This window comes from Ctenopharyngodon idella, chromosome 5, assembly GCF_019924925.1.
Source record: "Ctenopharyngodon idella isolate HZGC_01 chromosome 5, HZGC01, whole genome shotgun sequence".
NCBI lineage: Eukaryota > Metazoa > Chordata > Actinopteri > Cypriniformes > Xenocyprididae > Ctenopharyngodon > Ctenopharyngodon idella.
Window position 1 is genome coordinate 45,085,032 of NC_067224.1, and position 15,812 is coordinate 45,100,843.

General features: G+C 35.3%; 1 protein-coding gene across 1 annotated transcript; it reads right to left on the bottom strand.

The window, feature by feature from the left end:
• Positions 1-274: 274 nt before the first annotated feature.
• On the bottom strand, positions 275-14,115 carry LOC127513285 (mothers against decapentaplegic homolog 4-like). Its single transcript, XM_051894963.1, has 11 exons — positions 13,965-14,115; positions 12,719-13,066; positions 12,417-12,591; positions 12,245-12,274; positions 9,999-10,211; positions 9,153-9,257; positions 8,000-8,050; positions 6,958-7,141; positions 6,286-6,454; positions 4,806-4,944; positions 275-4,458 (listed from the first exon to the last, which is right to left on the bottom strand). Exons 2-11 carry the CDS (start codon positions 12,956-12,958, stop codon positions 4,247-4,249), a joined length of 1,518 nt encoding a protein of 505 aa, XP_051750923.1. The 5' UTR covers positions 12,959-13,066; positions 13,965-14,115; the 3' UTR covers positions 275-4,246.
• Positions 14,116-15,812: the final 1,697 nt, after the last annotated feature.

Genomic DNA, 15,812 nt, shown 5'->3' on the forward strand with positions numbered 1-15,812 from the left:
TTTATGGGCATCAAGCTCCAGTCAAACTGGCTTTGCGAGAAAGAATCTGAATAAAATATTCTGGAGACATTTGAGGAAAGTCATGAAAAACAAAGTTTGGTAGTATAGTTCTCCGTTATGAAAAATTGCCAGAGTTTCAGCAAAAATGACAAGTTACTGAAGTCATAATTTTCATTTGGAAGCTGTTGGGAGTAAAAACTTGGATTACATTCATTACAGCCTCAAAAGCGCCTCTGATTGTACACAAAAAAGATAAACAATTGTTTAAAAAAAATACAAACCAGATCATCACATTTAATAGTTTCAGAGAGAACGTTTTCATTGTTAAAATTACATTAATGACAAAGTAATCAAAATTATTGTATTCTCATATCTACAGCATGTTTCAGTCATATGGTGATATCAGTCTTCTGTTGATCAGATAAAGTCATTATGTTGATGTACGTGTCAAAAGAACATTAACAGAAAAACTCTAAAAAGTGAAGAAACAGTGGAAAACTTCTCCATCAGCCTGAACAACCTGCTCAACAAGTCACTCATTCACACACACACACACACACACACACACACACACACACTTCAACTGTCTCTGGTTGACATACAGTTGTATTCAGAATGGAATACTAGCATACATACTATATACTACATACTGTTCTTTTTTTAAATATGTGAAACAGTTTGTAATATTTCAATGCTAAACATTTAACCAGTGCTCTTCAGTCGTTTTTGACGGAAAAAAAAGGTTACTTTTTTTTTTTTTTTAGAACCATCGGAATGGTACGAAACTTGGTAAAGGTTTTGGCACTTGCTATGTGAAAAAAAAAAAAAAAATCATGGACATGATTTGAAAAAGTTAATTGGTCCTGAAAAAATAGTCACACTTGTACTCCTCACGGTCAAAAATGGCCGCAATGGAATTGAATGAAAAACGAATTTCATCTAGTGGAAACGTTTGGTACTGCGGCCAAACAAAATCTTACTAAAAACTAATTTTTTGAGATATCAACCTCAAATTTGGAACACAACTTGTTCAGATTTATGGCTTTGATTTTCTTGGAGTTTTAGAGTAAAACATGTTTTGGAAAATATAGGGTGAATTCAGGTTTATTGGGACACATCTCAATGGCAAAATGTGTCCCTGAATTCACCCCTATATTTCATATAAAAATTTTAAATTTTGTGCATTTTTCATAACAATAAACTTAAATACATTTTTTTACATTCACTTTTTTAAAAACTTTCTTCACTTCAGAAATAATCTGCCAAGTGTCGCCTTTAAAAAGAGACCAAACTTATGTCTGTGCATTTAAGATTTATGACAGTTTAAGTTGGAAATTTCATTTTCAGGCCTATGTTTAAAATTGGATAAATTAAATACCATAAAATCCCCTAAAAATACAAAATATTAAATAAAAAACATCAAAATAAAATGTAGTATATTCATTTCAAGAATTTCAGTCATTTTTGAACGTGAGGAGCACCAGAGGGTTAAAACTGTACTTTGTTATATTTTTGTCAAGTTGAGCCAAGTTGCATGTTTAATTCAGCAAATGGCATCCAGTTATCATCTTGAAAATTAATGCATTTGTAATCTTATTTTATGTAATAATATATTTAATGTGAAAATCATGGCTCATATTATTTCAGTACTTCAATATTACTTAGTCGTACTGAAAATAGAAGGTCAAATTGAGCATTATGCATTATTCATATATGCACTGTGAACAATATACATACTGCAAAATTTCTGAACACACCTTCAGATTCAAAGCTGTTGCCAACTGTTTGATTATCACAGGTTGCTCCGTCTCCATGCCAACATAAACATGCATCATTAAGAAAAAAGATAAACAAATGCACATACAGTTAAAACAAGACCAGACAAAAGTGGTTTGTACAATAAAATAATCAGTTATTCAAGATATCTGATCTAAACCACCTGAGCTAAATGGAGTTTTATATCAAAGACAAAATATATTTGGCCCCATCTCAAAGAAATCATATTTCATGTCTTCTGATAGTGTCAAACAGACATCTAGAAGCAAGATGAGCCTGTTTTTATTGTGAATGCACTCATTGTCTGGTCTCTGAAAGAATCAGCCATACTGAGACAGAGAAATGATCGATAATGTTGAGATGGAGGCCTGTTCCAGGGAAAACAACCTTTACAAGTGATATAAAGTAACCAAGTGCTTGATATAAATGAGTGAACATTAGTGTTATAAAAAAATAATGGATAGGAGTTAAAACACACACACACAAAGGACAATATTCTGGCCACATACTCACTGAGATTTAGAAGTGCCAAACACAAGCTGAACACATTTTTGTGGAAACTGTTCATAAAAGCCTGTAGACTGTTGCATTGAAGTGTATATGTAAATTGTTAATTGTGTATATATTTAATGAATTGCATATAGAATGGTTTGTAAAAACCATTTTTAGAGTATAGAAAGCAACAATTTACATAACTCTGAATTTTTAGTGTAAATGTTTTGTAAAGCAATTCTTAAAGTTATAGAAGAATGCTTGATCAATCACGAAACAAGCTGAACGAATGTGAGTAAATGTAAATGTGTAAATTCGTATACAACTTGTTGCTTTAAATTGAACGCTATGGAAGCTTGTTTCCACCACTAAATTAAAAAATAAAAAAGGTAATTGCGACTTTTTCAGAATTGCGAGTTTATATTTCAATTCTGACTTTATATCACACAATTCTGACTTTATAACTCGCAATTCTGACTTCATATCACGCAATTCCGACTTTATATCACCAATTCCGACTTTATATCACCAATTCTGACTTTATATCATGCAATTCCAACTTTATATCACGCAATTCCGACTTTATATCACACAATTCTGACTTTATATCATGCAATTCTGACTATATAACTCACAATTCTGACTTTATATCACAATTCTGACTTTGTCACACAATTTTGACTTTATATCACGCAATTCCGACTTTGTATCACCAATTCTGACTTTATATCATGCAATTCCGACTTTATATCACCAATTCTGACTTTATATCATGCAATTCCAACTTTATATCACGCAATTCCGACTTTATATCACACAATTCTGACTTTATATCATGCAATTCTGACTATATAACTCACAATTCTGACTTTATATCACAATTCTGACTTTGTCACACAATTTTGACTTTATATCACGCAATTCCGACTTTATATCACGCAATTCCGACTTTATATCACGCAATTCTGACTTTATATCACACAATTCCGACTTTATATCACCAATTCTGACTTTATATCACGCAATTCCAACTTTATATCACGCAATTCCGACTTTATATCATGCAATTCTGACTTTATATCATGCAATTCTGACTATATAACTCACAATTCTGACTTTGTCACACATTTTTGACTTTATATCTCGCAATTTTGACTTTATATCACAAAATTCTGACTTTATAACCAGCAATTCTGAGGAAAAAAGTCAGAATTGTGAGATAAAAAGTTGAAATTACCTTTCTTATTTTTTTATTTCATGGCGGAAACAAGCTTCCATAGAATGCAACAATTTACATAATCCCAAATTTCTGTAAATATGAGAACTGCCTCATTAAAGAAACAGGCAGAACAATTTTTGTGAAAATCGTTCATAAAACCATTCTTACTTAAATTACTGTATTCAATTTAATGCAATAATTTACATACTTTTGTGAATCATCATTTATGAATGCAACAATTTACATCATTCTGAATTTTTGTGTAAAACCTTTCAATTAAATTTAAAGAGAAATGGTTTTACAAACTATGAATGACTAGTTGAACGAATTTCTTAGTTAAATTGTTCATAAAACTACATTGTGTAAATTGTTGAGTTCAGATTTTTTTTGCACATGGTTCATCTTGTGTTGCACCTCTGAAGAGGAGTGACATCTGTATTCAGAGTGTACGTGGCCACTGTATAGATCTGACTGATCCAAAGTCATGACACTGGATTAAATGCAATATAATACACATTTCTAAACGTCTCCACTCCAAACATTTTCCATTTCTTGTTTGAACATCAAAAGTGAAGGTCTCGTTAAGGTTTAAAAAAGGCTCGTTTGACTGAACAGTTCTGTTTGATCTAACAGTGTTAGTGTTGTTTGATGTATTGCTGGTTTTCAATCTTATGCCAGATGCCATGGCTGAAGTCAGAGGTCATTTGAGTCATTTTGAGCTATATGCACTGTAATGTAAAGGTAATAAATGTTCGAACATCAGTCCAGAGGTTGTGGGTCGGCTACAGGCATGGTGTGCAGAACCTCGTCCAAGAGCTGAAGAGCCCGGTGTAAATGAATTTCTATCCAGCACGGAGTCTCCTTGATGCTCTGACGAGGGTAATCGGGACCCCAGCCCTTCACGAAACTCATGCGCAGAATGCAGAGACGTCGCAGGTCGTCCACACCAATGCCTGCCGCAGCAGACAGACCTGAGGATAGGCAGACGGGATCATTATTAAACCCAGGAAACGCTGTCAGAGTCAATTATCAAACACTGTCATTTAAAATAAATAAATAAATAAATAAATAAAATTAAAGTAAAATTTTTAAAAACTAGAACCGTTAGGCTAATGGAATGTCATGAAAATTATTTTTCCAGTATTTTTTAATGCAGAAAAAGTTCTGACTAAGTTCTCATAATAAGATTTCATGGATTATTCCACAAATTACAATCTTTCAGTTACCAGCCCAGATCGCCACAAGCAGCTCTGTGATTGGGCGTCATTAATAATGGCAGAAAACTGATGTAATATGGATCTATAAATGAAAGACTCACTGATAGCAGGGGCGATGCCCCCCACAGAACCCGGGCCCGGGATGTTTCCAGCCACCGCAGCCGCCTGCGCAGCCGCCGCAGCCTGAGCCGTAGCCGCCTGCTGCTGCATTTGCCGGTGACACTGGCGCAAATCAAACACCTGCAGACACAAGACCGAAACATCAAACCAGAGCAACTTCACGGCTTTGATATTCATTCAGTAGTGGGTGAAGATGACGCAACGGAAGCAGCGGAGACATATGTAGAATTGTTCTTCCGTACGTTTTGTGTTAGTTAAAGCCATGTACAGGACATGACATCAAATATGATGCAAACTTGTTACACTGTACTGAAACGACACAAATACTACGAAAAAACATGTTTACATTTTTTTAATGTGGTGCATGGGTGGCATAAAAGAATTTACACAAATTAATTTTATTAGTTGCATTTAGTGTCCTTATTCTTCTTGGGCCAGATAAACATTTATGATTGTAAACATAAATATAATACAATTTAATAATTATTTAATATTACTTCATATTATAAATATTCTGATAATAAACCAATAATATGACTTCATATTATTTAATTCTATTACTATTCTGAGAGTAAACATACATAATTATTTAATTTTACTATTTAATGTTAGAAATATTCTGATAGTAAACATAAATATGATTGAATATTATTTGTTATTCAATATTAGTAACAGTACACAAATACTATGACTTAATATTATTATGTAATATTATTAATATTCTGATAGAAAACAAATAATGATTTATTATTGTTCATATATTCTGATAGTAAACATAAATAATGATTTCATTTTATTGTTTAATATTATAAATATTCTGATAGTAAACATAAATATGATCTAATATTATTTGCTATTTAATATTACTAATATTTTTTTAATAAGTAATATGATTAAATCATTTCTTTATATATTTAAAAAGATGTCACCTTAAATAGCTTAAATGTTGTTGTTTTTTAGTAGACTAAGTCCCTTTCGAGGAAAATCTGTTCACTCAGTGGCCATATTTGAAACGCATTTTGGGCATCCAAGACCAAGTCCTATCTATTTGAATGGGGGAATCCCAAAAACTGCTTGGCGAACTAACAATTAAATAACATATTTCAAATTCGCAACAAAATCGGACATGAACGGTCCCATAAATGGTGTTTCTTATGCTCAAATAGGCCAGCCCAGCCAATGCGCATATGCAGTCATAAGTTCGCACCTCAGAACAATGACAGTTTACATTTCAACCTTTACCAATCAGCGAGTGTGGCTAAGTGGCTAAGTGACTGGAGTTTGCCTACTTTAAATCAAGAGTAGTGTATAACATAGCATATACCATAGTATTCCCATGCTACTTTAAAAGTATACCAGCATATTACCATGCTGCTATGTCAAGAACATAATTTTGTTTATTCGTGAAGACTTCAGTATACTGTAAATAACAGGTGGAGTGGGTGGTAGCGGTTGTGTTACCTTGATGTAGGCACTGGGGTAAATTTTGTGGACGGCGTCACCCGGAGCTCGTCCAGCCTCACGGTCCAGATAATAACTCTGGACAAACACAGCGTGGTCACTAAGGCAGCGCACCCACACGTCGCCCTCTCCTTTACACTCCAGCTGAACACCTTTACCGATATGAAGCCTGGAGGAGACAAGAACAGAGAGATTCACTTATTTGCAGTTAAGAGGGGAGAATTATGGGTAGATCTGAAGGAGAGTAACAAATAAATCAGAGCTGCAGAACTGGTTCATGTTGTACCATCCTAACTAGGACTTTCAAAGTGCAAGTTTTTGAAAACGATACACTTATCTTCTCTGTGTAAACTACATAAATGCAAATTAGTGAAAATGGTGACATCATGCGCATGCATATTATGTGTTCAGTCTATAAGCGAGTATTGTTTCTTTACAAAGTGACATCAACATCTACTGGCCTGGCAGCAGAATACAGCGCTTTTAGTTGTTTTCGCCGTTCCGTGTGAACGGGGATCGTTTTGACAATGTTGTCGTCTGTACTCGAAAAACGCAAAGGAAAAACGTGTATACATACCCAAATTCTTTACTTTAATCAAATTTATTTTGTTAGTCAGTCAGTTAAAATCCCTGCACTAGTGATCCAATTAACTAATGGATGTCAATCAATACCTTGCTCTCTCGATGGCCTCGGTGCGATGTACGTTACTCAGCTGGCCGAGACAGAAGCGATCTCCACCTGAAGGGTCCACATAACCGTCCACCGTTACAACGGGACAGTTGGAGGGCACCTTAAACGTCTCGCCCACCTGAATGTCCATCTCAAAGTACGCAATCGAGCACCAGTAATCTGGAGCTGAGAGAAAGACAAAGAGAAACAGCACAGTTACAAATCAATGAGTATAATATGAGTTCTGAAATATGTAGGTATCATATTTAATTAAAATACTATAAATGTTAAACCATGGCTGCATAATATTTTGATTACTTCACTGAAGATGGGAAAGTAAACACATTGCTGTATGTAAGAAGACATTACGGTAGTTGCTGTAGCTCAACTAGAGATCAGTGGCACTAGCGATGACAAGGTGATGATGTACTGGGAAAATGAACTCCTCCTCCTCTGTACTGCAAGGGGTTGTGGGTAATATTAGCCCAAAAAGCATCTAAGGATAGACACTTTTTATCCATACATACTACATGTATAAATTTCACAAGGAATAATGTATAATCCAGGCATCTTTGTCATATTACAATCTGTTGTTGATCTGTAGTATTATTTATATACTATTATAGTTTTTATTAACATTTGAATTAGCTTATATATTTACAGTTTTCATTTAAATTTTTAGTCATTTTTTAATTTGCTTTTGTCATTTCTATTAGTTTTTCATTTTTAGAATATTACTATTTAAGTTTTTCTTCATTTAAGTTTTAGTTATAGTTCAGTTGCATTTAATTTATCTATTATTAGAACTTATTTCCAGTAATTTTACTGTTAAACTAAAATTAGAAATGTTGCCTTGCAATAAGTTTTTCATCTAATATTTCTATTTTATTTTATTTAATCTTTATTCTAATTAAAATAAATGTTTTCAATAGTTATTTTAAGTTAACAATAACAACCCTGACTGGGACAGACTAATTCTTTATCTTACATACAATACAGTTTCTATAGTTTGTGAATCGGAAAGCAGCCTGTTTTATTCCTCACCTGGATGTGTGGATATAGGCGGCTGGAACGCCAGCTCATTGTGGACAGACCCTGAGAAAGACAGAAAGAGAGAAACATTTAGGGTGCTTCACACTGGCAGTTTAGTTCGAAACAGGGCACGGTTTGCATGAAAAATTGGTCATGTGAAAGCTGTCATGCGGACCCGGGAGCGCACCGGGGTACCGAACCCTGTATTCGGTTGCACTGGAACTGTGGAGCGATTTGTGTGAATGTGAAAGTGTGAATGTGAAAGCAACTCAGGTTGTGTCCGAAATCACCCCCTGTACCCTTAAATAGGGCACTATTTGAGGGGACAGCCATTTGTAGTATTTTTAATTTAAAACCAGAGTTATAGAGTGCACTCATTCAATCCCATAATGCACCGCAGTAACAAATTTAAAAACTGATGTACACTCAGCGGCTAGAGAATACCCATAATGCACTGGGAGGGTCATGCCGAATGAATGAGGTCATGCTGAATCATCCATCCATCCATTTTCCAAACCGCTGGTCCAATGTGGGTACATCATAATATCATACAAGTATAAATTCCTTTTTAATTGATTATTAAATTGTTTAATTAAGGTTTATACATGCTAGTTTCCATGACAGAGTTACACGTGACGTAGGAGGAAGTATCATGGTAGGGCGAAAAACTCCATCTCATTTTCTCCTCAAACTTCAAAATCGTCCGACATCGTTGTTTTACCTTTTTTGTAAAGGCTGTTTGACTTAGTCTTTGCACGTTTGCTTTGTAAACACTGGATCGGTACTTCTGCCTTCCGTGGCGCATCGCAGAGCAGTGCAAGACGAGCATTTGAGGTTAAAAAGTACATCTTTTTTTTTTGTTAAGAAATGACCGATCGTTTCACTAGATAAGACCCTTATTCCTTGTCTGGGATCATGTAGAGCCCTTTGAAGCTGCACTGAAACTGACATTTGAACCCCAGTGAAGTCCACTATATGGAGAAAAATCCTGGAATGTTTTCCTCAAAGACCTTCTTTTCTTTTTGACTGAAGAAAGAAAGACAAACATCTTGGATGACATGGGGATGAGTAAATTATCATGAAATTTGAATTCTGATGTGAACTAATCCTTTAATGAGAGCAAAACAGACAGTGATGGTAGTTGGTGGTGGTTCTAGTCACTCACAATACTGGCCCGTGTGAGGCAGAGGAGGGTGGTGCTGCAGGTGGCCGTTCTGATGGGGGATGCTGGGGGGGAAACTACTTCCTCTGGGCCATGAGCTGGGGGCATCTAATGGAGGAAAACACACGGACATCAGTCAGTCATAAAACAATATCTTTACACATTGCATTTATCTATGCTTTGTTACTGTTATCACTTTTTTTTGTGCTTAAAACCAATAAACAAACCCGGGAGAAAAATAAAAAAACTATATCATCTACACCAGATCATCATCTTCTCACAATACATGCAAAATTATTGCATGCAAGGTTCTATTTTGCACATATAAACAAAATTTTGAGGAAAGTCTGACTTTAGGCTAACCATCCAATGTGTTTTCTCTGAGGAGTCAAGAGAGGCAGAGCCTCCTCAACAAATCTGGTCAAGAAAAGAAATCAAAAGTACTACAATACAACAAATATGATGAAATATGAGATCAAAGTGAGCATATAAATAACTGATTTTCTAAAGCACAACTGTTTTCAGCATTGATAATAATCAGAAATGTTTCTTGGAACAGTAAATCAGCATATTAGAATGATTTCTGAAGGATCATGTGACACTGAAGACTGGAGTAATGATGCTCAAAATTCAGCTTTGATCACAGGAATAAATGACATTTTACAACATATTCAGATTGAAAACAGTTCTTTTAATTTGTAATAATATTTCACATTATTACTGTTTTTACTGTATTTTTTATTAAATAAATTAGCCTTGATGAGCATAAGAGACTTCTTTCACAAAAAAAAAAAAAAAAAAAAAATTGTAATGTTTCCAAACTTAATGAATAATGAAATAATGACTTACTGGTTGGAACGGCAGCCATACTGGTGAATGCAGAAGTGGAGGCGGAGCTTGCGGAGTCAGCTGGAGGCAGGAGGGCGGGGCTGTTGAAAGTGTCAGGCGGAGCAGAGGAAGTGGCAGTATGTTGGATGGTTTGAATACTATGACCTCCATCAGCAGATGAATGTGACGGCTGACCCTCGAACTCATCCTTCACCATGAGCTCTCCACTCGGACCTACACATAAATGTGAAAAATGACTTATTCACTAATCCGCAATATACAGTATATTTGATCATTATCCCAAAATAAATACGGTTAGGAAACAAACTGTACATTATCCTGCTTATTTCTCAACTACTTAGCAAATGAAATAATAAATGGACATGAAATAATTATTTGAGTTCAAATTATTTAACTATGCCAGAAGAAATGTGTGAAGTGATATATACGAGAGAGACCCCAGAAGTTAATATTGAGTTATATTTCAGACACAATATTTTCTGTATCTGCTAAATTTCACCAACGATATTACCTGTAAAGCCAGAACAGAACTGTTGTGCGTCTCTAAGCAACACAGCTATTTTGTTTCTGAATGAATCCACATTTTGAGTTAATCAATCGGGTGAACCAATGATTCAATGGCTCCCACACAGCAGGAGACTCCTAGGCGGATCCGCATTCAAGTCGCCAAACCCGCGTGACTGTCACATTCGTTTTGGTGCCGCCCAGAGGATCAGCTCCGCCTCCGGGCAGCGCCGTAAATTCTACTGTCAATCAGCGGATCCTGAGCGGACCCATGTCAGATCCGTGGACGTGCACGTGCCTTTACTGTAACGGTTGTATCAATTTGCGGGTCCCAAACGGACCTGCCGCGGAGGTAAGGTTTTAATCGCGGATGCGGAATGGATGCCTTCGTTGCAGATCCGTCACTGCGCGCAAGTGGACGCCGATACGGGTCCGTTTGCGGATACGTTCCGGAAGCCACGATACCTCCGCGGCCGATCCGCCGCGGAATACTTTTGCTGTGTGGGATCATTCATGAAGAATGCTTTTATTTTTAATATTTGTCATGTTTGTGTGCTGCTGCGCGTGTGTGTAATAAGCAGAATGTAGCGTGTTGTGCACCCGTCTATAGGTGCATATTACTAACGCACCCTTTAAATAACAATAAAATACTGCACTACATTGACTTTAGAGCAGGTTTTTGTTGGTCAATGGTGTAGTCGTTTTCAATTGCCTCAAAATAGCAACACGCCAACAATGCACCTGAACACACCTCGTTTTCAGACCAGTATGCCCACGGGCGAACAGATGGGCGCGAGTGCATTTGCTATTTAAACAACGTGGTGCTGGATGTGAAAGTGATAACTGCGTCGGGCTGAAACTAGCAAAAAAATGGCGTTGCATTACCCCGGGTGTATGATAGGGCCCTATGACTCATTTAGACATTTACCGCCACCTACTGGCAGTTTTAGATTCTTATTGAGAGTATTAGTTCATTAAAAAAAATTTGAAAATTCTGTTTATTTAGCCTACATTTACTCACCCTACATTTACTCACCCTAGGGTCATTTCAAACCTGTATGACTTTCTTTCTTTTGCGTAACAAAAAAAGATATTTTGAAGAATGTTGATAGACAAACTGTTTTGATCTGTAAATATATCTAAATACCAATTCAGATGCAGCTTCTGAGAGAGAGAGAAAAAAATCACAGCCTAAAAGATTATGTATAATAAATTCTATGTTGAATCAAATAAAATATTTCTTTCTAAAGCTACTTTTTGTAATGTCTATTTGTTGCTTTTCTCATTTAACACAATAATGACTTTAAATGATCTTTTGGGGGTAATTTCTCAGCCAAATTTAATGTGCAATTAATTAAATTAATCGGCACATCATTTAATTAATTAGATTAAAATTTTTAATCGCTTCAAAACCTTAATTTTATTATATTATTATCAATGTTGAAAACAGTTTTTGCTGTTTTTTTCTCTCTTTTTTTTGCAGTTTTTGACAATATTTTTGTGGAAACCATTTCTTTCAGGATTCTTTGATTAATAGAAAGTTCAAAAGAACAGCATTTAATTGAAACAATATTTTTTGTAACATTATAAATGTCTTTCATTTCTCCTTTTTGAATAAAAGTATTGATTTCTCTCTCTCTCTCTCAAAAAAAAAAAACCTTCCTGACCTTAAGCTTTTGAATGGTAGTGTATTTGACAAATTGGTTGTTTGGGTTAATCACACAATTAAAGTGCACCCTTACCTGGGCCGCCCAGAGTCAGGACAGAGAGATCTGAAAATGGAAAGACAGAAAGAGACCATATATATAAGAATTATTCAAAATAATAAGAATATGACATGAACATAAGCACTTGCAATAAACTTTTACCATGACAAAGTTTCAAATCACAGCAAGACAACAGAAAACAATTCACCGATGCTCGGAGACACGACCCTCTCATAGTGATATGGGTTCACACACACACTGTCGCATTTCAGGTCAAAGGCAAACTGGCAGTATTTCACATGTTTCAGCTCGTTCTTGTGCAGGTCCGGCCATCGCCACAGCCGTGCGTATATGACATGAGGAAATCCTTTACGACCAGCCACCTGAGAAACAAATAATCACAGTCACAGAAGATAAGATAAAGGACAGAGTTTCATACTAGTAACTTCCTTTTTTAACATCCAAGATAAACTTAAGACAGTAAATGTCAATTATTCTAGAGAAACAGACCTGCAGTCTACCGTCTAGGGTGCGCTGTATAGTCACACATTTACTGGGATGAGCTCCGTTCGTAGTGATGGCAGTGATCAGTGAGTCTAACTCATCTTTCTTCTCTTTCAGCTTCTTCACCAAACTTTCTATGGCTCGTTTGGCGAAAGACTCGCTCTCTCCTCCCTGTCGATGGCACATGAGACTGTGGACGATGCTCAAACAGGCATCATTACTGGTGGGTGTGCTGGAGATGGACATGTTGCTGGAATACACTCAACCACATGCGAGAACGAACAAATCAACGTCCTTCAAACCTCTCGAGCTTCTGACTTTACACCTTGATGCTGAGACGTGATCCACACCGGCCTAAAAAACACAGAGAAACTGTAAGCACAACATAGTCACCATGAAACAAAAACGGACAATTTGTATATTTTTTTTTAATTGCAGTTTGATTATAAATTATTTATCCATGCACAGCAGCATTTTTTCTAATTCATGTATTTTCATTTAATGAAAATAACTTTCCCTTCCTCTTGCTGTGTCAACCTGTCACTCACATGAGATCGCAGCAATAGTAAACGTCAACGATCCAATCAATTTCCAATAGACAAATTCAAGTCCCGCCCTCTTTTTTCACTTTGATATATACGTCACACAATAGGGAAGAAAATAAGATTGCAACCTCCGTTTCATGCTGACTTTAATATACATTATTTTTGCACTGTGCTATATAAAACAAACATTATTTGTCATACCTATAAAGCACATTACACTTAATATATATATATACGCACAATATACAAAAATTACAGAAAGACAGATAGACAGATTTCAAGAAAAGTGAAACGTGAAGTAATTTAATTAACATACCACATAATTAGGACTGACTCTATAAATTGACTTACACAAAATTCTGTTTATATTTACACGGAAATAATGATTAATCAGTTGAATTAACATTTTATTTTTTTCCTGGCAAACACAGTAATGAACTCATACTCATCTATTAATAAATTATAAACTCATCAAAAGCACATTATTACACTTAATTACTATAACAGTCAAATATGTGAATAATAATAAATCACAGTTCACTCTGACAATACAACTGATCTCACTATGAAGCTAACGAGCTAACTAGCTAACAGATACTCCTTAAATATGCGGGGAATGGGCAAACAAAGTGTCTACGCGACTGCTATGGTAAAATAGTAGGTAGAGATTAAAAATAAAATGAGAAAATACCAACAGAAACACTTACGATTCATGGAGCAAAGGCAGGGACATTGTCTCTACGTAAGCGCTGTAATGTCATCGCTCGAGTGACGCCGCGGTGAGCGTAAATATGGCCCCGCCCACACAGATGCTCTTCTTGCTTCATGACTGAAAACTACTAACGTTAGTGTAAAACTGCTGGAGAATAAGTTAAAAGGCCAGTCACAGGCTTAATATGTTATATACTAGGACGATACTTAATCTTACTTACAGCGCCAAGTTCTCAATAGTATACAATCCTACTACTTTCTGCTGTACGTGTAGTATACTGTACACAGTATGCAAATTATCTGTATGCACAGAACTCCTGGAAAACCTTTGTACACTGCAGGGAAATAACGCAACGCATTTGACTATTTCCATTTTGATGAATGAGTTTGAAGCAATATCTGCAGCAATTTTCACAAGAATCTTCCCTTAGTTTTTGATCTAAGTAATGTGCAGCATACAACTGTTTAAAGCTGCTGTTATATAGCCTACTGCATACTCAAATAATTTTAAAACAGTATGTAGTATACGGTATATACTGTACTGTGCTATAAGCACTATACTGGTGCTGTGAACATAATTTAAGACTCGGCACTCCTGGACTAGGATTTCTTTTAGTCTGTGGTCCTAAAATGTCTTTAAAACCTGTATGATAGATAGGCATAATCAATCATACTCCTGGAAGTCCATCTTTCTGTATAAAATATTGTAATTTCTGCAGCAGTATCAGCACCAAATGAAACTGAAAATCTGTTTGTGTGCCTCAACTGGGTCAGACATGACATGGATCAAGATACAGTGTGAATATAGAGCAGAACAACCTATTTAAAAGACAGGGGAGGGTTTGAAACTTCATTAAAAAGAGTAATTGTTTATGCAATTTTCTGTGGTGCAGCTAATGAAATTGTTCATCCTGTCAGGCATGACATACAACATACATAATACATAATAGTATGTAGTGTTATATTATAATAGTATTAATAGAAATAATATATACACACATACATATTTTTTAATCAGAATAAGAATAATTCGCAGTATAAGAGAATCTAAGTTTGCATTAATTTTGTAGGCTTTTATGGCCCATTTATGATAAGAATATGGATCTCATACTCGGAGAGGGGAAAAAATAATTCAGAGGCCGAAATGGATAAAAAATATGCAATTTAGTGCAAATGATGTTATTTATAAGGCCAAAAAGTAAGATGAGATTCTGATAGCTTTTAATGCAAATCAATGAGGTCTTTATATCAGTATAGCAGATAAATAAAATGTACAAATATCAGTTGTCACTCAATATCTTCCAATAATGTCTTAAGATGATATTTAAATGCTTAGTTTTATGATCAAAGCTCTGTAGTTTTATTGTGGGCGAAAAACATATAATGCAATGAATAAAATGATGATTTAGAGATGAACAAATAAACGTTCCTCAAAGGCCTGATGGATCATATTTGATACTTGCATTTAATCATGACTTTTCTAATTAATGATATATGGATAATCAAGTAAACCTAAGTTGCTTTAGTAAAGTAAATGTTCATCTTGAAATATTACTAACAATATAAAATTTATTTTTAAGTTTACTTTAAAAAAAAAAAATCAGTAAAGGTTTCACAGCAAAAAGACACGTGAACCGCGAGCTGAAGGGAGACGTTTTTACAATGACACTAAAAGGCCTTTTACTTGCTAAAAAAGTATATCAACCAGACGACAGAAGACATGTAGTGAATTGGTTTTGATATTAGTAGGCTTTATAGGGTTAATATCATCATCATCATACCCACAGAACACTGAAACAGTTCATTATAATAAATCAGGTCAAACATGACGCATCAAGGTCCAG